The sequence below is a fragment of the Myotis daubentonii genome, chromosome 11 (assembly GCF_963259705.1).
Source record: "Myotis daubentonii chromosome 11, mMyoDau2.1, whole genome shotgun sequence".
Taxonomy (NCBI): Eukaryota; Metazoa; Chordata; class Mammalia; order Chiroptera; family Vespertilionidae; genus Myotis; species Myotis daubentonii.
In genome coordinates this window covers 63,505,139-63,530,867 of record NC_081850.1, presented here as the reverse complement: position 1 = coordinate 63,530,867, position 25,729 = coordinate 63,505,139, and the positions used below count along the sequence as shown (strand labels likewise).

The window sequence follows — 25,729 nt, the reverse complement described above, 5'->3', positions numbered from 1 at the left end:
AACTTATGATCAGAAAGGTTTTAATCAGATTCGGTTTCTCGATGAGTTCCCCAAATGTCTAAATCATAGTGGGAACTCGGTGATAAGAGAGATTGGCCCAGAGAAAGCAATCTGTGCATACCCAAGCCACATACTCTGCGGTGTCTTAAAACCTGCTTGTTTTTTCTAACATGTCTCCTCTGCAAAGCAGCTTTTATCAGGTTCCTTGACTGGTTACAAGTGTAAGGCACTAAGAGAAAAATGCAACTTAATGAAAAAGATTTGACAGAAATGTATGTATAGTGAATTTGGTTGAGGATGTGAAAGGGGTGAAGAAAAAAAATCTGCTGTGGAATATGAATAAAGTATATATAAGCATCTTATCTAATAAAAGAGAAATATGCAAATTGACCATACCTCCACTACATTCACAAGCCATGCCCATAAGCCACGCCCATAAGCCAATCAGAGCGACTATATGCAAATTAACCCAACCAAAATGGCGGCCGGCAGCCACAGAGCTGGAGCAAGCAGGAGGCTTGATTGCCCTGGTGATGGAGGAAGCCAAGCTTCCCGCCTGCCCTGGCTGGCTGTGACCTCCGCTCAAAGCAACAAAGTTTCAATTATAGAAGATAAATAAATCCCAGATACCTGCTTCCAGCCAGCCTCCACTGGGAGCTTGGGTGGCTGGGGGACTTGGCCAGCCTGCAAACAGCCATCATCCCCTCACCCAGACTGGCCAGGCACCCCAGTGGGGACCCCTTACCCTGAAGAAGCTGTGGCCAGCCTGCAAACAGCCATCATCCCCTCACCCAGTCTGGCCAGGCACCCCAGTGGGGACCCCCACCCTGAAGGGGCTGTGGCCAGCCTGCAAACAGCCATCAGCCACTCACCCAGGCTGGCCAGGCATCCCAGCAGGACCCCCCCTCCCTGAAGGGGGTGTGGCCAGCCTGAAAATGGCCCTCAGCTCCTTACCCAGGCTGGCCAGGTACCCCAACAGGACCCCCACCCTGATCTGGGACACCCTTCAGGGCAAACCAGCTGGCCCCCACCCATGCACCAGGCCTCTATCCTATATAATAAAAGGGTAATATGCAAATTGACCCTAACAGCAGAAAGACTGGGAATTACTGGTCACTATGACACACACTGACCACCAGGGGGCAGACGCTCAATGCAGAAGATGCCCCCTGGTGGTCATTGTGCTCCCACCAGGCTGGTGGCTCTGCTCAGCCACAAGCCAGGCTGATGGCTGCCAGTACAGCAGTGGTGGTGGGAGCCTCTCCCGCCTCCTCAGCAGCGCTAAAGATGTCTGACTGCAGCTTAGGCCTGCTCCCCGCTGGCAAGTGGACAACCCCCGAGGGCTCCTGGGCTGCCAGAGGGATGTCTGACTGCCAGCTTAGGCCCAATCCCCTGGGTAGCGAGCCTAAGCCAGCAGTGGTCATCCCCCAAGGGGTCCCAGACTGTGAGAGGGCACAAGCCAGGCTGATGGACCACCCTGAGTGCACAAATTTTTGTGCACCAGGACTCTAGTTAGTACATAAAGATAATCTATCAACACTAATAAAAGAGAAAAATGGTAATTGGCGTACGATGATACCCTTTTCATTGGCTAATCAGGGCTATATGCAAATTAACTGCCAACTAAGATTGGCAGTTAACTGCCAACAAGATGGCGGTTAATTTGCATATGTAGGCACAATGCAGGGAGGCGAAAGGGAAAGCAGGAAGAAGCCCCCTGCCACTGACAGTGATCAGAAACCCAGGGGGGAGCTAAGAACTGGGGGGCAGGGCAAAGGCGGCCCCCCAGCCATGATCGGAGAATCAGGCGCCTTTTCCACCCTGGCCAGTGATAGCAGGAAGTAGGGGTGGAGCCAGCGATGGGAGCTGGGCACGGTCGAAGCTGGCAGTCCCAGGAGCTAGGGGCCCCTTGCCTGGGCCTAAAGCTGAGCCCACGATCGCGGGGCCGCTGCAGCTGTGAGTCCCCGCTGCCCGGGCCGAACGCCTAGGCCAGAGGCACCAGGCCTGGGCTGGGGGCAGAACCAGTGATGGGGGGAAATGAGGGTCCCCTGCACAGGCCTGATGTCAGGCCTGGGCAAGGGGCCGATCCTGCAATTGGAGGGTGATGGGGGTCAACGCCTGAGGGTTCCCAGTATGTGAGAGGGGGCAGGCTGGGCTGAGGGACACCCCTCCCACACACACACCCAGTGCACGAATTTCGTGCACTGGGCCCCTAGTATATAAAAGGCTAAGTGACCATCTGGCCGCTAGGTATGACTCACACTGACCACCAGGGGGCAGACGCTCCATGTAGGAGCTGCCAAATGACAGCAACTTTGCAGAGTGCCCTCTCTCACTCCGGGACTCCTTGGGGGATGTTGGAGAGCCGGTTTCAGCCCGATCCCCACAGGCCAGGCTGAGGGACCACACCAATTGGAGGGACCCTGCTCACTCCGCAAATGCCCTGCGAGCCACAGTGCTGCCCCAGGTGTGGCTGGCTGGCTGGGAAGGGACCCTGGGAGGTTGGCTCCAGGGCGTGTCTGGCCGATCTCGCCCAGTCCCACCCCACCAACCACCTTCTAATTAATTTCCTTTCAATGTGCACAAATCTGTGCACCCGGCCACTAGTTAGTTATAACCACTGGAATGAAAACAATATTCATGAGCAAGGTATAAATTGAGAGAGTTCTGGTTAAAGTGCTGTAATACAGTGACTGAGCCTTTAAGATTCATCTGGCAATTACCTCCCTCACAAAGACTTCCTTTGTGCCCATGGAGGGAAAAGAAAGCACTGAAATGGCTTGAAATATGCGTTGATATGTGTGTCACACATTTGCAGTAGGAAATTGTTCCACTATCATTTCCCATTTTTCCTGTAGACCTGGAAAAATAAATCAATTTTTGTCAATAAGCCTTGCAAACTCTACAGTTTCAGTTCTGATACCATTAATAGCAAGGTCTAAAGTCAGATTCATTCACTTCGATGTGTCTGATGACCCTCTGGTTCATCCTTCTGAAGGATGTTCAGTAAAAGGAAGTAGAGTGACCATGAGAAGCATTTACTCTATGCCTTAATATTCTCCAGATAGTAAGAGAATGTTTGATGCACTCCTTGCTTTCTAGCATGCCTTTGTTTCCCCATGGCGGATCAGAACCAGTCTAAAAAATGTTGTGGGCCATAATCAAACACTATTTAACTTGCCCTCTTAGAGGTGTAGGACCATGTGTTAGTGGTTGGATACTTGGTGTTTTCAGATCTTATCTAAATAATTTATTCTCCCAAATAATTTCATGGGAATGCCAAACGAGTCTGTGTCTATTGTTTGAAGCTCTATATTTTTAAGCTTCTTAGAGGGCTCATCCTGTGTCTTCAAAGAAATAAATTAAGAAAAGAGGGGAAATAGCAGTAAGCATTTTCTTTTCTTTTTAACAGCAAACCCATGCCCTCTCCCTTTTGTCATTCCTGAGAACGCTCTGCTCTCTGAAAAGGAGTTTTATGTGGACCAGAATGTGTCCATCAAGTGTAGAGAAGGCTTCCTGCTTCAGGGCCAGGCCGTCATTACCTGCAACCCCGACGAGACGTGGACACAGACAAGTGCCAAGTGTGAAAGTAAGTGGACAGGTGGAGTCCAGTTAAATACATTGGTTCAGGATGTTTTCTCATCTTTGTGAGACTATTTTTAATCAAGTAACTTGATTGTAGATATTTAGGTCTCTGACTAATCAGCTTCTTATTGATAGTTTTAAAAATTCTTTTAAAAGACCTTTGAATTCCAAACATTGAAAGAAAAGTTTCCAGAACTAGGCTAAAACCTACCTGACTAGGATCCACTGCAGATTTTTGAAATGTGCTCTTCTAAGATTAAATCTTCTATTGTTAAATCTAAAACACAGTTTCTCTCCACATTGTCAGAGTTCCCAAACTATCCCTTAATCAGCTCTGAATGCTTTGCAATACAAACATTATTCCACCGTGGTTCTCAAGCTTGAGCCTGCATGAGGACCACCTAGAAGGTTTCTTAAAAACCTTGCTGCTCCCCTGCCCCTCAGAGGCCTAGAGTTTCTGATCTAGTAGGTCTGGGATGAGGCCTGAAATTTGCATTTCTAGCAAGTTCCCAGGTGGTACTGATGGTGATACTGCCAGTGCCGTAACCACAATTTGAGAATCTCTGGGTGGGCACCCCCTTGATATGTAATAGGCCGTCTGGCAGCACCTCCTGCTGCCTCATGATAATTGTTGACATTTTCTACACTTAAAACATCCCCCCTGCCCAACTTCCTGCCCTCCAGCCTTCCTTGTACTCCAAGGTACTCCCTCTATAGCAATCAATGAACAACTATTCATTGAATCTACCCAGATGCAAGGCACTGGGCTACATGATACAGGAATCGATTATGCCTGCAATGGTCTCCATCTTCAGGACACTTGCACTCCAGTTAGTGAGATAAGAAATGCATGTATGAGGGCCTTGAGAATCTGGAACCAGAGAAGAGCTTGACTTGAATTCTATCCTCAAAACTTTCTAACTCCAAGCTTATTTATGCTAGTACCCTAACTTCCCTGAACGTTAGGGCTCTTATGTAAAGTGAATAGTACCAATACCTATCTTATATATTAGTTTCGAAGGATCAGTGAACTGATATACATTAGCAATATCTCCTTATACCAGTAGCCCAAGTCCTTGAACTTTCAACTGGCAGCCCTCCTGCAGCATTAGCATGTTTACTTTACCCCAGGAAACCGTGTATTGCAGGCGGCCTCCTCCCGCCCACATATCCTCACGTTGATCTTGGCTCCTTGAGACTTACCACTCAGGGCACTGAAGGAACTAGCAGGAGAGACCTGCGCTTGTTCCCATGCTCCGTCAGTGTATGCTCAGTTGTTCCTCAGTGTTCTTGAGAGGACCAGGGGTTGACTTGGTGAGAAGGAGACCATTCCCACTATTGTTTGTTATCCTCAGTCTCTCTTTTGTACTTTCTATTAGACTGGAAGTCTTTGGCTTAGAACAAAATATCTTGCCTGAAGAACCTGAACAGCCACTTTCCTCATTCTTTTTTTTTTTACAGTTCACTAAAATTACAAGATATTTTTATTGGATTGTTTGTTTTCTTACTGATTTTTTTAGAGTTCTTTATATATTCTTTTTTTCTTTTTTTAAATTTCTTTATTGATTAAGGTATTTTACCTCCTCCTGTTACATATTCTTACAAATCAGGGATTAAAATTTTAATGTGCATGAGAATCACCCAGGGAAAGTATGTAAGATGCAGACTCCTATCCTAGGAACCCCTGAAATTTGCATTTTTAATAAGGAGCCAAGATGATTCCCGTATAGGGGATCTGAAATCCATGCTTGATAACCACTTGTATAAACCACCCATCATCTCTCCATGATCGTGCAACATGCTGCTCCCCAGCCTGAACGCTCTTTCCCCCGACCCACTCGAGCTTTGTGGCCTCATCCAAAAACCACTCTCACTATGAATTACACCCTGACAATCCTAAGCGCAAAGTTACATTCCAATCAGTAATAGTCATTTATATTACATTACTAATTTATATCCCATTTCACTAATTCAATTTAGTTACTCTTTTTTTTTTCTAAAGCATAGTATCCAGGGCTCTACTTCTGCTCTTTCTAAGTTGTATTGCAGTATTCTTTGTCATTCCTGTCTTGTCTGAGATAAGGGACAGCATTATCATCATTTATTTTTTTCCAGTTTCTGATACACAGTAGGTATTAATACATATTTGTTATCCTACTGATTAAATTAACATTTGTGCTCACCTTGGAAGAAAAAGAAAATTTTAAAGGATGATGTACATTGAACATCCCCTCTGAAAAATTTTGAATTGTATCCTGACCACTAAGTGACCTTTAAATTTTTTGTTGTTGTTAATCCTCACCTGAGGATATTTTTTTATTGATTTTTAGAGAGAGTGGAAAGGAGAGGGAGAGACAGAGAGAAACATCAATGTGAGAGAGACACATCAGTTGGTTGCCTCCTTCATGGGCTCCCAACCAGGGCCGGGTACATGCCCTTGACCTGAATTGAAACCGGGACCTTTCAGTCAGCGGGCTGTCGCTCCGTCCACTGAGCCAAACTGGCTAGGGCAATGGTCGGCAAACTCATTAGTCAACAGAGCCAAATATCAACAGTACAACGATTGAAATTTCTTTTGAGAGCCACATTTTTTGAACTTAAACTATATAGGTAGGTACATTGTATTAACTTAATTAGGGTACTCCTAAGCTGGCCTTTGCTAAAAACGTCCTCAATCTTATTGAGGTACGTTCACTGAGGTCGACCCCTTCCAACTATCCCATCCACACTCGTCTATCTGAAACAAGTATACAAGACGAGTGTGAATGGAAGAGTTGGAAGGGGTCGACCTCAGCAAGTGTACCTCAAAACAGTGTACCTCCCCTGCGCTGCGTATCCTGCGGCCCGCCTACGCTGCATCTCCCGTCGCCCGACCAACACCCCTGACTTCTTCTAACACCACTTCTTTAAAATAGACTCTCCCAGGCCGAAAACCGACTTCTGCGCATGGGCCACGAAGTTTTAATCGCAGTGTACATGCACGCCCGCACGTGGTATTTTATGGAAGAGCCACACTCAAGGGGCCAAAGAGCTGCATGTGGCTCACGAGCCGCGGTTTGCCAACCACTGGGCTACAGCACTAAGTCACCTTTTGGAAGCCAGTTCGTGAAGATTCATTTAAGTTAGACTTATGCAAAATCTAACACATTCCAAAAGTAGAGAAGCCACTGTTTTATAGACTTGAAAAAAAGGAAAGTAATATGAAACCTTGAATGTCAGAAACCTCATCAAGGTGTGTAAAATCAGTATTTATAGGCCAGAGACAATATTCATTCATTTGCTCATTTTTCAAATATGTACAGAGCATCCATTGCATGCCTGGCACTGTTGTAGGCACTAATAAAGCAGCCTGATGGAATATGCAGTACTGCAGCCCTACCGGTTTGGCTCAGTGAATAGAGCTTCTGCCTGTGGACTGAAGGGTCCCGGGTTTGATTCCAGTCAAGGTCGCATGCCCAAGTTGTGAGCTCGATTCCCAGTAGGGGGCGTACAGGAGGCAGCTGATCAATGATTCTCTCATCATTGATGTTGAGATATCTGTCTTTCCCTCCCCCTTCCTCTCTGAAATCAATAAAAATACATATATTTTTTAAAAGAATATATAATGCTTCAGTTAGTGCTTTTTCTTCTAAAATAGTGGACTGCAAGTAATCCTCCTGCTCCTTCTCTTCTAATTAGATAAGCAACCTGCAATGAAGTTCTCTTGCAGCCACATCTTAGGCAAATTCCCAGAGCTCCTGCAGACGTCCTGCCTTGAGTATAATAACACAGCTCAGCTTCAACATTTAAGTCAGAAGACAAAACTTTTGATCTTGCACATCTAATTTTGCTAGACAGCAGCAAATGATACTTTTAGTTCCTCATATCACTTAGATATTTATAGATGAAATGGTAGCCTTTATGTTTTGGGGGTTTTTGTGTGTTTGTTTGTTTGTTTGTTTTTGTTTGTTTATTGCTCCTTAAGTTAATTCAGTCTTAGAAATGAGACTGTGTTCTTCTCCATCCACTGGCTGGATCAGTAGCACAAGCCTCATTGGTGTTTTGTTTTCCTGTAGAAATCTCATGCGGTCCACCAAGTCATGTACCAAATGCAATTGCTCGAGGCGTACATTATCAGTATGGGGACATGATCACCTACTCGTGTTACAGTGGATACATGTTGGAAGGTTCCCTAAGGAGTGTTTGCCTAGAGAGTGGAAACTGGACATCACCTCCTACTTGCAGGGGTAAGGAAACATTTGGATGGTTATTCTTAGGGAAACCATAGGGAAATATATATGGAAGTCTGATGTGGGCCGCAACCAGGCTCGGGCACTATGTGACCTTTTGGAAGCCAGTTCGTGATGATTCATTTAAGTTAGAGTTACGCCAAATCTAACGCATCCCAAAAGTAGAGAGCATGCTGTTTTATTTTTCTTTGTCTTTAAATTTTAACATTTGTGTCATTTTATTTTTTTACTTTATTGGTTTGAGTTTTGAAAGCTTGCACACAGAACTCTAGCCCAGCACAGTGTCCCTTCCTGAGTTAATCATGGATCCTCAGGCACGTCTTCTCTCCAAATCTCGGGAGTATTCTCAGCTGCTAAGGGAAGCAGTGTCATGTCTGGGTCCTGGGTGCACCTCTTGGCCTCTCAAGTATTTCAGCACAGATTCCGGTTCTACCCACCTATCCTAGGCAGGCCCCAAGTCCCATAGGAGATGGGGCAGCCCACCTAATGGGCAGAGTATAAAACAGGAGGTTCCAGGCAGCCTCAGGGAAACAGAGCTCTCACCCCATCTGGCCATACTCGGGTGGGTGACCAGCACTCCGTGTTCACATGAGCACTTCTGTCTCTTTACTTGCTGTATGGAATTTTCAAACCCAAGGACGAATTTTGTGTGTGCTTTCAATAAAATCTTGGGGGAATAAAAGATTCTATGCTTGTAATTTTGCAAAATAAAAAGAGGTAAATAACAAGGCATTCAAGCATGTCCTTCTAAAATGTATACTTTTCTAATAATTTTATTTACAAATCATAATTGTTCCATTCATTCTAGAAACATTTACTAAAAGTCAGGAACTATGCTAGTGAACAAGATACACATATCCAAGGAACTAAAAAAATAATAATCAAGTTGTTGGAGCGGTTGTCCACATGGCCCCATGGACAATGATCAGATTTGGATTTGGTGTGAAAGCCAAAGTCTTTCATAACTTGTGGGGGCAGGGAGAATTGAAGTAGTCCATGATGAATGGCATGAGCCTCAAAAATGTTTAGGGTTATTACAGGAGAAAGAAAATTAATTTTCTGAAAGCAACAGTGAGATATGACATCATCAGCACATGGGATGTAAGAGAAAGTGCAACCTTCTTTTAAGAGGGCTGCTGAGGAGGTGGCATCTTCAGGGAATAGTCCAGATTTTAGTTAACATGAAAAGTCAAAATAAGGGTTTTGTGTTCGTTTGCTCTTGTTTCTTCTTTTGTCTTAAGATACTATGAGGTGGTGGCAGCACCAAAGAGCTCCTGGCCACCAAAGGCCACCTTTGGAAGGGCATTTGCACATCTTGTAAAGGGACATTCCTTTACATAAGCCACCTTGTCCCCCTCACCCTGAATCTCCAAATTACTAAAACCCTGATAGCCGTGTTGTGGCCCTTCTGAGCCCCTCAGGTTCATCCCCAACCAAATCTTGAGATTCTATTTTGTTTCTCTTCCTTAAAGCTTAAGTCAAGGATATAGTATGCAATATACATGAGTAATTCTATTTTCTGACAACCACCCTTCCATAATTCCCTCGATTTATGACCATCTGCTTCTTTTACAGCCGTCTGTCGATTCCCGTGTCAGAATGGAGGTATCTGCCAACGCCCAAATGCTTGCTCCTGTCCAGACGGCTGGATGGGGCGCCTCTGTGAAGAACGTGAGTCTTTCTTCAAACCTTACTTGGAGTTCTGATAATTTTCCTGGAAGCTGCCAACTCAGAGTTACTAGGAACTGGCTCTGCTGGTGGCAGGGATGTATTTGCTTACCCTGCAGCAGGCCAGACAGAGCAGCTAGAGCTGATCGGAATATGTTAATCACTTTCAGGAGATCTAGAATATTAGACTATGAAAATATACTCATCAACATCCATCATCTCCACATTCTCCTGCACAAATTTCTAAGGATCATCTGGAAAGGAGCTAATCATCAGGGTTTCCCAGACTCTGTCTTCCTTCATCTCTAGTCTTTTTATATATTCTGCCACTCGTAGCTACAGCTGTAAATTCATGGCGTTGCCTAACATTGTACTTTGCAGCTCACCAGTCACTCTTTTTCATTAAGGGCAGTTCTTCCCAATTAAGGAAATTTGGCATTCCCACATCTACACAATGGTTGGTAAATTAATACAGAATATTTATTCTCAAAGTAATAGATTTTAATTTGAACGTCCAGGATACCATGAATAAGTGGTTTTAAACATTTTTTAATGTCTAGTCCACATTTTGTTTTCCTATCTTAAAAAATACATGTTAGGAAAACATGATTTCATTTTTCGTTGGGAGTAGTATATGTAAATAACATTAAAAGTCATTAATGAGATGGTCATTGGTCTACATCAGGTTTTTCTAAGACCAGACATTTTATGAGATTCTAAAACTTTTTTAAGTGTAACTATTTCAACTAATCTAGAAAGGAAAATATAAGATGGAAATAAATTCAGGTCATTAACAACTCACCATAGCAAGTATTCTCACAGTGATGAAGAAAGGAGAGAAATTACATTTTTCTTCCTCTTCTCCCCAGTCATTCCTTCCCACTTAAGGCTTCCATACTTGACCTGCTGTAATGGCAGGAGTCCAAAGACTCAGGAAACATTTACCCTGGGTGCCCTAACAACAGACCTTGCTTATCTCATTGAGCATGCACCCGCCCTCATGGCTTTAATGTGCTCACAGATCACCTGGGAGATGTTGTTAAATGCAGATTCTGATTCAGTAGCTGAGTTGGGACCTGAGATTCTGCATTTCCAGCCAATTCCTAGGTAATGCCAATACTTTTGGTTTGAGAACCACACTTGGAATAGCAAACTAATAGACAATCTCACTCCTTTTAAACAGACTACACCTCTTTGAAGAGCTCAATAGGAGGAATGTTTACTGTGGAGGGTATAGGAGAGGCCTGATTCAATCACCATCAGGCCTCGGCTCCAAGGAAATAAAGAGCAAGTTTTCCCATCACTGCCAATGTGTTGCCAACAGCCTGTAGGATAGTCTGTCTGACTCCCATTTTCACATTTAATTCAAGACAAGAAGAGTGCCTCGTGGCAGCCAAACCCTCTTAGAGCATTTTATGTAATTTGTAATGGAAATGTGAAACTGCAATAAATGGGGAACATTCTGCTTATTCTGTGAAGGGAAAGCAAAGCACTTAGCAGATATTGATTACAGTGGGTCTTCTCCAAAGGAGCGCATTTGGCATCAGTCATGACTGCAGGCTAAGGGGCCAGAGTTACTTTCCTAATTGTGTTTCCCCAGTGATACTGATTAATAAACACAACACATATGGGAAGTTCTCTCGTGGGTCATACAAGGTTTTACTCCTCCTGGATCATGTTTTTTGAACACGTGAACATATCTTAGTGTGTGTATTTTCATCAAATCGTTTTCAATCTCCTCTCTAGCAATATGCATTCTTCCCTGTCTGAATGGCGGTCGCTGTGTGGCCCCTTACCAGTGCGACTGCCCACCTGGCTGGACGGGGTCCCGCTGTCATACAGGTAGGTGTCCTATCATGGTTTGTTGTCTTGGTGACTTAGCTCCTTGAAGTCCTAGAGGACATTGATGAGTAGGACTCAGATTCCGAGGTGGCAGTGAAAGAAAGGGTATCAGGGTTTCTCAAGAATTCCTCAAATGGCCCCTCGAATGGTGAATCCGAGTGCCTCAAAGTTACCTTTCAGAGTCATGTGCCAGAGAAGAGCAGCTAAGTTGACTGAGTTGTCAGGCATCTTAGTGTCAGAGGTTCAGAAAAATATTTATTTTGAGTGCCAAGTTCAAAATGCTGGATCATGTCTAGTGAGCAGCAGAAGCCACTGAAGGGTTTTAAGTGGGAAAATCACAATCAGATTTTCTTTTAGAAAAATGATTTTGGCAGCAGTGTGGATAATGGCAGAAAGCATGACTTACAAGGAGACCAGTTAGGAAGTTATCAAAGCAGAATTGACAAGCAGTAATAAAGTCTGGAGAAGTGACAACCCAAATAGATTTGAAAGAAGTTTGGAAGGTGAATCAACACTACTCAGTTATAAGTTTCATTGTGGGAGTAAAGGTCTGAGAAGAGTCAACACTGATATTTCCAGTTTGGGTCTCTGATGGTGCCATTTACTGAGACAGAGACCCCAAGAGGAGCAGGTTTGAGGTTTAGATAAGGAGTTAAGTATTGACTCACTTTGAGGGGCCTGTGGAACATACAAGGGAGAGGTCTGATAGGCAGGTGGCTGATTGCTCCCAGAAGATACATCTATATTGAAGTTAGAAATTTGTGGGTTATCATTGGAAAAAAATTCATGGGGAAAAAGAATAAGACTATGCAGAAGACACATGGCATGAGAAGGTGGCTCAGAAGGGACATGGGAGCTCCCATGTTAAAGGGAAGGAGGAAGATGTTAAGCTTTTAGACAAGGAAGAGAAAGTAAGTGCTTAGTACAGTCAGGCACCATTAAATCATCATGCTCCTGAAAAGGAGTAATATTTTTTATATTGGTACACAGAATCTATGGAGAGTTGGTTTTAAATTATTCGGCTTCATTTTTACTATTTTTAAGCCTGCTTCGTTTCATACTTTCCTTTTACTGTATTGCACAGATGTGCATTCTGTTTGCCTACTCTTGCTCGTCACTCACCAAGACGGCTCCCCAAGGACATAGACTAATGTTTTATTTCTTGTCCTCTCTCTTCCACCCAAGTGCCTGGTACTGGCTGGCATTCTACATACCCCCCCCCATATTGTATGCATGAATGATTAAAGAAGAACATCTATTTATATCTCACCAAAGATGAACTGTTCATCTGGGGAAGCTTACCTTCCCAATCTATCATGAGGCTGAAATTGAAACTGAAATGTTTCTCATTTCTCTCAACAGGCATTTCATTTCCTCCCTGTAGGATGTTCTCCTTTCTCTCTGATATGTTAAACCTGCTGGTGTTGGGTCTTTATCAGTTTTTAGCAGCCTGGGGTTCTTTAACAAACAGACTCATGCAAGTGAAGAGTTTGGTGATGAGACTATGAATTTTTAAGGAAGATTTCTTTATAGTAAATCTTTGAGTGTTCATTCAGGGTTTCATCTGTGGCTAATTTTTAACTCTACTCCAGGTTCCATCATTCTAATTAAGGCCAGTAAAAGTCATGAAATATGTTTCCTAGCCAACACAAGGGCTTTTGAGTCATCTGTTATTTTAGACAAGCTCTTGCCTGATTTATTATCATGAGTTGATGTCTGATGTAATGACTGAATCATAGGGTTCAGTGCTAGCTCCCTCAAGGGATTTACAGTCTAATTGAGCATATGAAAAGTTCACAGTTCAAAACAGTATGTGCCAAATTAGTTACATAAATAAAAATATTAAAGAAGAGAAAAAACAGTGGACTTGAAGTTATTGGCAAAGATTTCAATACATAGGTAGAACTTAACCTGGAACTTAAATATGAAAATGACTAGCTTGGAAGGAAAAAGGGAGGTGGAGCTGCAGAAGGACATGAGGTCAAGCGAAGGGGCAGAAATGCACAATGCAAACAGTCTGAGGAGTGTTGGTGGCTGGAGACGAAAACAGAGTCAAATCTTACTTACATGCTTTCATGGACTTCTTCAGGATTGCTAAGTGCTGATTAAATAAATGCATGCATTTTTTATCCCAGCTGTTTGCCAGTCTCCCTGCTTAAATGGTGGAAAATGCGTAAGACCAAACCGATGCCATTGTCTCTCAGCTTGGACTGGACATGACTGTTCCAGGTAAGACAACCAAAGACTAATGTTTGTCAATAACATAAAGAGATAAAAATTCAGGTTCAGTTGTTCAAGAACCAGAAGGTATCTCTAGTGTGAGGGTGAGCATTTTATATCCAAAAATGTCCATTGTGAGATACACTCTCTAAATTTGAACTAAAGCCAACGCAAAGAAATATTAATTAAGGATTGACAAATCAAACAATGATGCCTCAAAAGTAAATAATCTTGTACTCATTTTGGCCGCACATATACCAAAATTGGAATAATACAGGGCAGATTAGCTTGACCCCTACACAAGGATGACTTAAATTCGTGAAGCATTGCATATTTTTCCAAAAAAAAAAAAAGGGTTAAACAAGTCAACTGCCTTCTTGAATAGAAGATTGTATTTTTTTACACTTAAGGGTGTAAAGTAAATAATAAACTCAATACATTTATTGACCTTCATTTGCATTCCTGGTTACAACAAAAATAAATGTAATTGGCTACAAAAATGTTATGTAAATATATGTTCTGTCAATTGGTTTCTAATATCTAATTAGATAAATATAATTGAGAAAAGATCATAAAAATAAGTCAAAGGGGAAATCGTTTAAAAAATAAGGTTTCTAAAAAAATTGTTGATTGGCATACATACAAAATTACATTATTTCAAGTGTACAACATAATGATTTGATATCTGTATATATATTGTGAAATGATCCCAACAATAAATCTAGTTAACATCTATCACCATGCATAGTTACAAAATGGTTTTTTTTGTTTCATGAGAACTGTTAAGATAAAAAGATTTATTGTCTTAACTTTCAAATATGCAATACAATATTATTAACTATAGTTGCCATGCTGTACATTACATCCCCATGACTTATTTGTTTTACAACAGGATGTTTGTTCCTTTTGATTTCTTATTCCATTCACCAACCTTCCACTCCTTCAGTCCACCTCTTGCAGCCACTAATCTGTTTTCTGTATATGAGTTTGGTTTTGATTTTTTGGTTTGTTTTAGATTCCACACTTAAGTGAAGTGATACAGTATTTGTTTTTCTCTGACTTATTTCAGATAGCATAATGCCCTCAAGATCCATCATTGTTGTTGAAAATGGCAATATTTTCTTCTCTTTTATGGCTGAATAATATTCCAGAAGTGGAATTACTAGATTTTATGGTAGTTCTATTTTTATTTTTTTGAGGACTCTCTCTACTGTTTTTCATAGTAGCTACACCAATTTACATTCCCACCAACAATGCACAAGGTTCCCTTTTCTCCACTTGTTATTTTGGTCTTTTTTATAATAGCCATTCTAACATGTGTGAGGTGATACCTTATTGTGGTTTTAACTTACATTTCTCTAATGATTAGTAATTTGAGCATCTTTTCATGTGTATTGGCCATCTCTATGTCCTCTTTGGGAAAAATGTCTATTCAGATCCTCTGCCCATTTTTTAATTGGATTGTTTGATTTTTGGTTGTTGAGTTGTATGAGTTCTTTATATATTTTGGAAATTAACTCTTTATCAGATACATGATTTGCAAACATTTTCTCCCACTCAGTAGGTGGCCTTTTCTTTTTTTTTTTATAGTTTCCTTTGCTGTGCATAAACTTTTTAGTTTGATGTAGTACCACTTGTTGATTTGTCTTGGGTTGCCTTTGCTTTTGGTATCAAATCCAAAAAATCATTGCCAAGATCAATGTCAAGGAGCTAACTGCCCATATTTTCTTTAATTTATTTTGAGTTAATTTTTTGTATGATATAACATAGTTTCATTCCTTTACACATGCCATCCAGTTTTTCCCAATAGCATTTATTGAAGAGACTATCCTTTCCCCGTCGTAGATTCTGGCTCCTTTGTCATAAGTTAATTGACTATGTGTGCCTGGGTTTATTTCTGGCTTCTCTCTCCTGTGCATTGATCTATGTATCTGCTTCTATGGCAATGCTATACTGTTTTGATTACTATAGCTTTGTAATATCATTTGAAATCAGAAACATAATGCTTCCAGCGGTTGTTCTTTCTTGACTGTTTTAAACCTCAGGAAATATCAACTAAATTGTCATCATACCATGGATATTTTCAATATAAAAATGTTGCAATGTTGGAGTAGTACCAGCTCTATTTTATGACTTTCAAAATGCACTATTGCATTACATCATTTAGATTTGTATAATGTACAGTTACTTCAATCTTATAGGAGTCATTGAAAACAAAGAGCATATTCATTTTTAAAAATGGGAAATTTAGTTGATTGAAAACAACTCTTCTTTTTCATTTCCTTTTATTTTATTTTGATTGGAATGTCAAAGTCAACTTTCAAGGACAATAATCTATTTAAATAAAAACTTAATTAACAAAAAAAATCCATCTTGTGCCAATGAATGTCCTCATATCATCTCAAGCATATGCCATCTCTGCAGAGAGGAAGAATAAACTGAACCCTAAAGAGCAAGCTTGGATTGTACAAGTCTATATAGAAGCTTCCAAGATAAAGACGATACTTTCATTGAGAGTAGAGTTGAATGATACAAAAAAATGAGAGTCAAACTGAAATCGATTTCTGGGGAAAGTAAGAGGAGAGAGAAAATAAAAGGAATAAGAATTACAGTGACTCGAAAAGGAACAGGAACTATTTATAACATTCTTATAATTTTAGACTTTCTATTTCAATTCTTTCAAATAAGAAAAGGAAGCCTGCATTTATGTAGTTTCCTAACATCAAAATATTCCCAAAGGAGTCTTTTTTGACAAGGGGAAGGGAGGTTTTTAGCCTATGTGAAAATACTGTCTAATAAAGAGAACAAAATTACATTTTTGTGCAAACGTTTGATAAAGGAATCAAAAAATATATGGCAAATTAAGCTGGGAAGTGCATCCCACATTCAAGGACTGGGCAGTCCCCCCCCCCCTCCGCCCCTCATTATACTGTGAGCCATTTTTCTAGAAGATCCATATTAGTTAGGACTCTCTAATTGCAACTCTAACTAGCTTAAGCAAAGAAAGGAATTTGTTATCACAATTGAGGGGCCTTGTGTGGAACCCGATTACATGGATGGCTGAACCTCAGGAGGATCCAACTGAGGACTTGAAAGCCACCTGAAGCTTCTCCACCTCCTGCCTCTCCTTCTCTCTCCAGCATCTACTCCCTCCCTCCTCTCGCTGCAGAGTGGTTTTCTCTGCTGTTCAGTTCCCATGAAAGGACAGAACTGTTTGCAGCCCCTTGCATTCACACGTCATACTACTGTATCCACTGAAACAGTGTTCTGACCCAGTTTAAAAATCCAGAACTGCCTAGTCCAGGTGGATTCAGGGGCCAACCATGAATCAGTCAGTCAACTGTGGTCCTAGGTCGGGCTATGTCGTACTAACATGAAGAGTCTTCTTGTCAAAACTTTTACCTTACCTTTGGGTAAAGGGGAGAGGAGGCTGGCAGTTCCCAGAGGAAAGAAGATGGAATATAAGTCCCTGAAATGGGAAGGGGAGGAAGCTTTTCTGAGAAATTAGAACAATAAATGTTTACAAATCATTTTTTATTTTCTCTCTCTCCATGAGATCGAGTAGGCAAAAGATTGTATCCCTCATGCTTAGCACAGGCACAAAAATTAATGCTCAACAAATGTTTGTTGACAGATGGAGCGATTTCTGGGCATCTGTGACAGCCAGCGAAGAAATGCCCTGTAGCATTAATTAAATACCTCAACCAGTTACCTTCTCTACCAATGAATAAGACTCACCGGGTATGGTTCCCAGGTAGTTCAATCCTTAAAAAGGGGATTGTGTTTCCCCGATCTCTGTGTGCTTCTTCGTAAAATTGATCCTAAACAAATACCACAAATAAAAATTATAGACTGTGAAAGCTATAAGAGACCTTTCACGAAGTCCAAACCCCTCAGTTTACAGATGAGAGGATTATCAGACAGGAAACTAGAGACAAAGCCAAGGCTAAAACCGGGTCTGCTGATTCTCGGATTTTTTCATGAGTTAGCACATGATCTTCATGCCCTTTAGTTGTCTCAAGGAATGACTCCCATCCGTACAAACAGGCGCCATGGATAATGCCCAGGTATCCGAGACTTTCAATCCTGTTCAAATTGACCACAAAGGGGCTATTACCTCTTCAGTTCAGTCTTTTCTGTTGAATCTCTCCTCTTTTTTTTTTTTTGTTCCAGGAAAAGGAGGACTGGGTTTTAACCTCTGCACAACCAAGGCGCTCTCCCCTAAGAACAGGGTCATCTCTTCCTGGTAGCCCTGGGCATCCCAGAACTAACGCAAAGAAATTCCAACACGGTGCTGGGTCTCGTTTGTGTAGTACACATGTTATTTGGGGTTTACCTTTTTATTTTGTGTTATATTTTGTTCCTTCTTGTGACGTACTTTCTTACATGTTTCCATTTTTAAATATGCCTGTATTTTCTATATAAAAATATATTAAATAGATGCTGCTCCACTCACAAAATGTACATACTCTGCTGTCTATTGGGGAAGTACCTGGTACACATTTTTATTCGGTTACTGAAAATGATGTTTCAATTAAAAATATATTTTGCTACTAAATAATATTTTGCTGGATAGTGGCCATTTTGTGAGGTGGCCACGAAACAATGACAAGGATTAGTGATTTGCATCTATGCTACTGGATCACATGTAGTATACCAAGAGATTACAGTAAAGGAGCCACCTTCATTCTATTTCCATCTTCTTTGCAATATGTGTAACCATGAAGGTTTCCTTTTATTTAATCAGAGAATAGCTGTTGGATCTACTACCCTTCACGTGAAATGCTTTCCTGGTGCTGACAACAGCCTGGCTGATTCCTCTCCCAACATTTGGAAAGCCATAGGAATCAATTTAGTAGATGCGGCGGGGGGCGGGGGTGCGGGATGGGGGGCGGGGGACACATCATGACCATGGCACACACAATACAGTGCTCCCCTTCCTTCTCACATATGGCATAAAAAATGCAAGAACTGGAAGAGTAACAGAGAGCCCTTTCTGGATCACAGTTCCACAGTTGCTTTGGAAGAAAGGCAATAGCAATAGGAGGACAGGAAAGAGGAGGGAAAAGGCAAACAGGACAAGTTCACCTGAGCTCTGCTCCTGGTCCCACCTGCAACAATGAACTGAGGCTACCCAGGCAGAGCTGAGCTTCCCCTCAGCCCCCACTGCGCCACCTAACTCCATCCCTGTACTTCTACCAGCATAAAGATTTCCCCACGCTTCTGGAAAATACAGCCAAATACTAGATTTTGTTTAAAATAGGAAAATCACAATTTTGTTTAAAATAGGACAACTTGTCTCCAACCTCTGGGAGAACGACTTCCACATAGGCACAGGGTGCATTGTAACACTGTGAAGACATGAATGATGCAAAAGATCTTTATTGTCCTCTTAGTTCTCTCCATTGCCCTGAACTTCCCACAGCTATTGACTCCTCCTGACATTCACTCTCTTGGCCAGTCTTATATGCTTATGAGTATATCTTTTATTTATTTACTAGTGTCCCAGTGCACAGATTCATGCACATTAAAAGGAAATTTATTAGAAGAACTATTTTAATATCGCTATTCACCCTTTCTCTATAATAGAAGTGTCAGCCAAATTCATGATCGACAATGACAGATGGAAACACACGAGTGCGATTGGCACCAGCAAGAGCTTTATATGTATCACGCATGCACAAGTCAACTTAGCCTTTTATAGATATAGAATAAACTTGCTTAATTAAACCTGCTTAGCTAAACTTTTTCCAGACCAATGAAGCACCCCAACTTCTCCTTCAGGTAATTGTCAGCAACACAGCGGTAAATATCAACATGAAGCAGATTATAATTGTAGATCACACAGGGAGAACAAAGGGTAAAATATTTAACTGCAGCAGTGTTTGACTATATTCTGCGCAGTGAGAAAACCTGAAGTCATTTTCAAGGTCCACCATTTCTTCTTTTCATTTGGGTCAAGTTTCTAAACTTTCTAAATCTCTGATGTCTTGCTAATGAAAAGAAAATAGGATTCTACCGAGTCTCCTATCTACCTACTCCAGGACTTCTGTGAGGATCAAATGAGATGAGGCACGTGAAAAAGCTTCATAGACATTTGGTTAAAGTGTAAATGTTTCCACCTGACTATAAAGCAAGTCATGTTCCTGGGCTGAAGAAACTGCAAGGAGGCTAGTCACTAGGGAGAGAAAGCCAGGCGTTACTATGTGACATCATTACCCTACACCCACAGCCACCATTTCCAGGCTGGGCTGGGCTGTGGGCTGTATTTTGCACCATGGCAACGTTGGCTGTGATTTGGTGGGATATCTCTGTGTGGTGGTGGGGGGGGGGCCTGTGTCCCACTTGGGGAAAGCCAAGTGTTGCTTTGTTGGCACCAGGTCCGTGCTGCCATTTCTCTATAAATGGCCAGTGTGCATCATGGCAGCTCCTGCATTGAGTGTCTGCCCCCTGATGGTCAGTGCACATCATAGCAACCAGTTGGATGGGTGAAGGGACACTTAGTATATTAGCCTTTTATATACGTAGACTAGAGGCCTGGTGCACAAAAATTTGTGTACTCGGGGGAGTCCCTCAGCCCAGCCTGTGCCCTCTTGCAGTTTGGGACCCCTCGGGGGATGACCACCTGCTGGCTTAGGGCCGCTCTCTGGAGGATTGGACCTAAGCTGGCAGTCAGACATCCTTAGCGCTGCTGAGGAGGCAGGAGAAGCTCCCACCACCACTGCTGTACTGGCAGCCATCAGCCTGGCTCGTGGCTGAGCAGAGCTCCCCCTGTGGGAGCACAATGACCACCAGGGGGCAGCTCCTACATTGAGCGTCTGCCCCCTGGTGGTCAGTGTGTGTCATAGTGACCAGTCATTCCCAGTTGTTCTGCTGTTAGGGTCAATTTGCATTACCCTTTTATTATATAGGATAGAAGCCTGGTGCATGGGTGGGAGCTGGCTGGTTTGCCCTGAAGGGTGTCCCAGATCAGGGTGGGGGTCCCGCTGGGGTGCCTGGCCAGCCTGGGTGAGGGGTTGAGGGCTGTTTTCAGACTGACCACACCCCCTTCAGAGTGGGGGTCCCTGTTGGAGTGCCTGTCCAGCCTGGGTGAGGGGCTGATGGCTGTTTGCAGGCTGGCCAAGCCCCCCAGCAGGGACCCTCACCCCATGAGGGTGTGGCCAGCCTGAGTGAGGGGCTGATGGCTGTTTGCAGGCTGGCCACGGCCCCCAGCCACCCAAGCTCCCAGTGGAGGCTGGCTGGAAGCAGGTATCTGGTATGTATTTATCTTCTATAATTGAAACTTTGTTGCCTTGAGCAGAGGCCACAGCTGGCCAGGGCAGGCGGGAAGCTTGGCTTCCTCCTTGGCTTCCTCCGTTGCCAGGGTAACCAAGCCTCCTGCTTGCTCCAGCTCCATGGCTGCCGGCCGCCATCTTGGTTAGGATAATTTGCATATAATCGCTCTGATTGGCTGATGGGCATGGCTTGGGGCATAGCAGAGGTGCAGTCAATTTTCATGTTTCTCTTAGATTAGATTAGATATCAACTTCTAAATTATGTTGCACTTTTTCATTTATAATCATAAAACTATAAAACATATCTCAAAATCCAAGTAATAGAAAAATGGAACCAGAAAATTTATTCTCTCATCATTGGTATTTCTATCTCTCTCCCTTTCTCTTCCTCTCTGAAATCAATATATTTATATATATAAACGTCAATGTGAGAGTAGATCATCAATTGGTTGTCTCTTGCATGCCCCTTTCAGAGAGCAAGCCTGCAACTCAGGCATGTGCACTGACCAGGAATCAAATCGGTAATCTTTTGGTGCATGGGATGATGCCCAACCAACTGAACCACACTGGCCAGGGCTTGATTTTAACATCATTCTGTGAGTTCTAGCCAAAGCCATAATATATAAATTTATAAAGTAAATAAAGGGTATAAAATGAAAAAGTTGAGAGTAACAATTTTCATTTTGGCAGAAGATATGATGATATACCTTATAACGTGAAAATCCATTAGAAACACTGAGCTCAGGAAACTGGGTGGTTACATGATAAATATTCCAAAACAAAGAGCTTTCCTGCATGTCATACTAATAAAATCCTAATCTGCAAATTGACCGGATAGCAGAACAACTGGCCTCTATGATGCACGCTGACCACCAGGGAACAGATGCTTAATGCAGGAGCTGCCCCCTGGTGGTCAGTGCACTCCCACAAGGGAAACGCTGCTCAGCCAGAAGCTGGGCTCATGGCTGGCAAGTGCTTTGGTGGTGGCGGGAGCCTCTCCCGCCTCCGAGACAGCACTAAGGAGCAGTGCTGCTCAGCCAGAAGCCAGACTCATGGCTCGCAAGTAAAGTGGGTGGTAAGAAGCAAGGGGTCCCAGGCTGTGAGAGGGATGTCTGACTGCCAGCTTAGGCCTGCTCCCCCCAGGCAAGCGGACATACCCCAAGGAATCCCAGACTGTGAGAGGGCGCAGGCCTGGCTGAGGGACCCCCCCTCCCCCCCCCAGTGCATGAAATTTCATGCACCAGGCCTCTAGTTTATAAATAAAAGTATAGTGAAAAAGATCTTATTCACAATAATAATACAGGTATGTATTATATAAATAAGATGTATGTATTCACAAGGAAGAACACTATAAAATTACTCTATAAATCTATAAACATTTATAAATGCTCAAATAAGAAGCATTCCATTTCCTGGATGAGAAAACATGTCTTAAACATATTGATTTTCCCCAAATAAAATAGTACTAATGTAATTCCAATTACACTTGCCATATTGGATTTTTTTGCGGGGGCGGGGGGGGGGGAGAAGGTAGTAGCATGACCAAATTATGTATTTAGTATTTGTTAAGAGTAAAAAAAATTATAATATTTTAAAGAAAAATAATGCAAAGGGCCATCTGTACTAAAAAATAAAAAAAGTTGCAGTAATTAAAGTAGTACATGCTGGGTCAAGAATCACAAAAGCAGCACTGTGATAGTCTATACCTATAATTTCAAATATTCTATTTAAAAACTCATAAGTGATCAAGAAAACATCAATAATCAATGGTATTTCCTTATATTAGAGAAATTTTGAGTGACTGGCATTAGACAATTGGTAAAAATTTGAAAAGCTTTTATATTATCATGTAAAAAATAAATTTAAGGTTCATTGGGGAGTTAAGCATAAATACTAAAATAAGAATATGTATTTTTAGACTTTTTCTCAAGAATTTGAAGACTTAAAAACCTAAACCTAGAAGTTAAGAGAAATCATAGTAGAAATGATGAGCAAATTTCATAGCAAAAGTACATAGAAAGTCTGGATGTCATTCAAAAAATCATAATCAAAATGTAAAGATACATTTTTATTACAGACCAAGGAATAATTTTTATTATAATGTCTGTGTTATATAAATTGAAAAACACTTATGGAACTCAAGAACACAGGTATCTCACCAAAGAAATATAATAAATTCATATGTATGAGAGGAAATGTCAACCTCACCGGTATGCAAATTCAAATAGTGAGAAACCATTTTGTTTATCAGATTAGACATGACTTATTTTTAACATTGAAAACATTGCTGGCAAATGTGGAATTAAATAGGAAATTTTATACTTTGTCAGTGAGAGTATAAGTTGGTATAATAATTTTAGAAAGCACTTTAACAGTATGTATCTGAAAAATATTTTATATATGTTGAGCTAACATAAAGCAAGTTTTAGGCATAATAAAGTTCACCGTGGCATTATTATTGGTGAAAATATAGACATACATGAAAAGTCGGACAGTAAAGAATTCTAAACTATTCTCCCTTAGCCCCAGCCAGTTTGGCTCAGTGGATAGAGCATCAGCCCGAGAACTGAAGGGTCCCAGGTTCAGTTCCCAACAAGGACTTGCCTGACAAGGGATCCTCGGCAGGAGATTCCTGGGTGTTAAGTTTTGTGAAAGGAGCCAAGTTACTCTGAAGAGACTCACATATATCTAGGCTGTTTGGGTGTCTGTACGAGACTGCTGTCCCCTTCTCTTCAGAGGGAATGCTGATCACAACCACTCCTCATAGAAACCATTTCTAGTGTTCGCTCCACCCTCCGCTCCACCCTCCCAAGCCCTGACCTGTCTATTACCCACCCATCCTCGCCCTTCTGAATCATGAAGATTCCTCCTTTCACTGTGTCCACTGGACCTTTCACTCTTCCAGCCAAGTGCTCAAGCTAGTTTATGCTCCTGGAAGCTAAAAGTGTATCTGATCAGCAAGTGGAATAAAGAGTGCAAACTTGACAAACTAGAAAAACCTGAACGAATGGATTACAGTGAAGACCATAAAAAAAGCAGCAAAAACTACTTGTGTGCATTTCTATGTTATACCATATTCTTTCAAAGACTATGGATCTTTTATTGAGAATCTATAAACTATATAGTCAAAGGGGAAATAGTTCCAAACTCTTTTTTGTGCACCTTACAATTTGTATTCTGTCCCTGTAATTTAAAATGTACTTTCTCCTACATTGTCTCATAAAGTTGTGAGAATTGGAAGTTATGTGGATGCCTAACATGTAGAAATAGCTAAACAAATGTCGATGTTCCTCTCTCTGCTCATCCCTTCCCCAACCCGTCGCCACTAACTCCTCAGAGCCCCCACTTTACGTTTAAGAAACCGACATACAGCCCCAGCGGGTTTGGCCCAGTGGATAGTGTCGGCCTGCGGACTAAAGGGTCCCAGGTTCGATTCCGGTCAAGGGCACATACCTTGGTTGCAGGTTTCTGGCCCTGGTTGTGGTGAAGGCAGGTGGCAACCAATCAGTGTGTCTCTCTCACATCAGTGTTTCTCTCTGTCTCTCCCTCTCCCTTCAACTCTCTTTAAAAGTCAATGGAAAAATATCCTCAGGTGAGAATTAACAAAAACAAACAACAACAAAAAAAAACCCTGAGGTACAAAGAAACAATACCTACAAGATCCAGAAATTACTTTCCTGACACCTGAAGTCCAAGGCTAAGGTTCCAGTCTTATTGTCAGCCACAGCACACTTTCTAGAGCTCAAACCCTAGCGAGAATGTGGCGGCATTTTCAACCCCAGGCAAGCTTTATAACTATGGTAGTTTATTATTACAGGCTATGTTTCTGATGTTTGCAAGAGAAAATGTTTCTAATCACAAGGCAGCTTTGTTTTTTATAAGAGTCCCACCAAATAACTTCAGGCTACGTTTTAAGGACAGCCCAAATGTTCCATAAGTCATAATTGCAGCATTGAGAGGACCTCATGCTGAATGCCTTTAAGTTCTCTGAATATCCACATTCGTCTTGAGGTCTTTATACAAGCCTTTTCCTTTTCCCATGTCACTTTCCTCTACCCCAGTTCTCACCTAACCCCACCATCGTGATACCCTCCCCACACTTTTCTTTCTACCATGTGTTCTTGAGCTCTCAGATGATGCTGACTTTATTCTAAGCCCACCTTCTCGTCTCCACCCAAAGACCAGCTTATGTAAAACACAGGGTAGGTGATCTCTGCCCTTTCTCATTCCAAGATTCCTTCTAGTCCAGCAATGCCGATGAGTAGAACAGGCAAACCAATATGGATATTCAACTACATGATGAATATACTCTGTGTGTGAGTGTGGTGTATTGAGATTCCGAAGGAGAAGCAATAGGTTAGATATATCCAGCAGCTCTCAACACACACACACACACACACACACACACACACACTCATACACACACCTTTTTATCTTTATCAAAATAGTTTATCACCTTGACCTTAACACATTGCGGACCAGTAGTTTTATTGCTAGCTTTACCCAGTGGCCAGATGTTTCTATTGAACGAGTACAAAAAACGTTTTACATAAATGTTAAAGGCATGCTTTACTAGTAAAATTAAATACCCATTACATTTTTGAAGTTATTTATTACATGTTCTTACAAGCTAATATCTTTTTAAAGTATGATACTTTGTAAAACACTGTGTAATATGAAGCGAGAATTCTCATGATCCATCCACAGTGTGTGAAGCCATGTCCAGCTTGCTACACTTGAACCTTAAGTAGACCCAAAAATACAGAATGGAACGGTATGTGCCCTGTACCCGGGGACTCCCCTGCCTGCTCTTTTGGTATGTTGTATGAAAGCTCTTTTCCCCCCACCAATCTTTTATTTCATTCTTTCCTTAGTATTATTTGAGCACCTACTATATGCCAAGTATCACCA

The 25,729-nt window shown here is 42.0% G+C and overlaps 1 protein-coding gene and 1 non-coding gene across 2 annotated transcripts in view; both read left to right on the top strand.

The window, feature by feature from the left end:
* The window catches only part of SVEP1 (sushi, von Willebrand factor type A, EGF and pentraxin domain containing 1), a 151,825-nt gene extending 133,720 nt beyond the window's left edge, over positions 1-18,105 (top strand). Inside the window, exons 43-48 of the mRNA XM_059657621.1 lie at positions 3,413-3,589; positions 7,641-7,811; positions 9,390-9,485; positions 11,229-11,324; positions 13,460-13,553; positions 17,718-18,105. Coding sequence (XP_059513604.1) covers positions 3,413-3,589; positions 7,641-7,811; positions 9,390-9,485; positions 11,229-11,324; positions 13,460-13,553; positions 17,718-17,739 — 656 coding nt within the window. The 3' untranslated portion in view covers positions 17,740-18,105. The remainder of the gene's footprint in view (positions 1-3,412; positions 3,590-7,640; positions 7,812-9,389; positions 9,486-11,228; positions 11,325-13,459; positions 13,554-17,717) is intronic.
* On the top strand, positions 13,778-13,882 carry LOC132212863 (U6 spliceosomal RNA). Its single transcript, XR_009447809.1, has one exon. It is a non-coding gene; the product is annotated as a U6 spliceosomal RNA (small nuclear RNA).
* Positions 18,106-25,729: the final 7,624 nt, after the last annotated feature.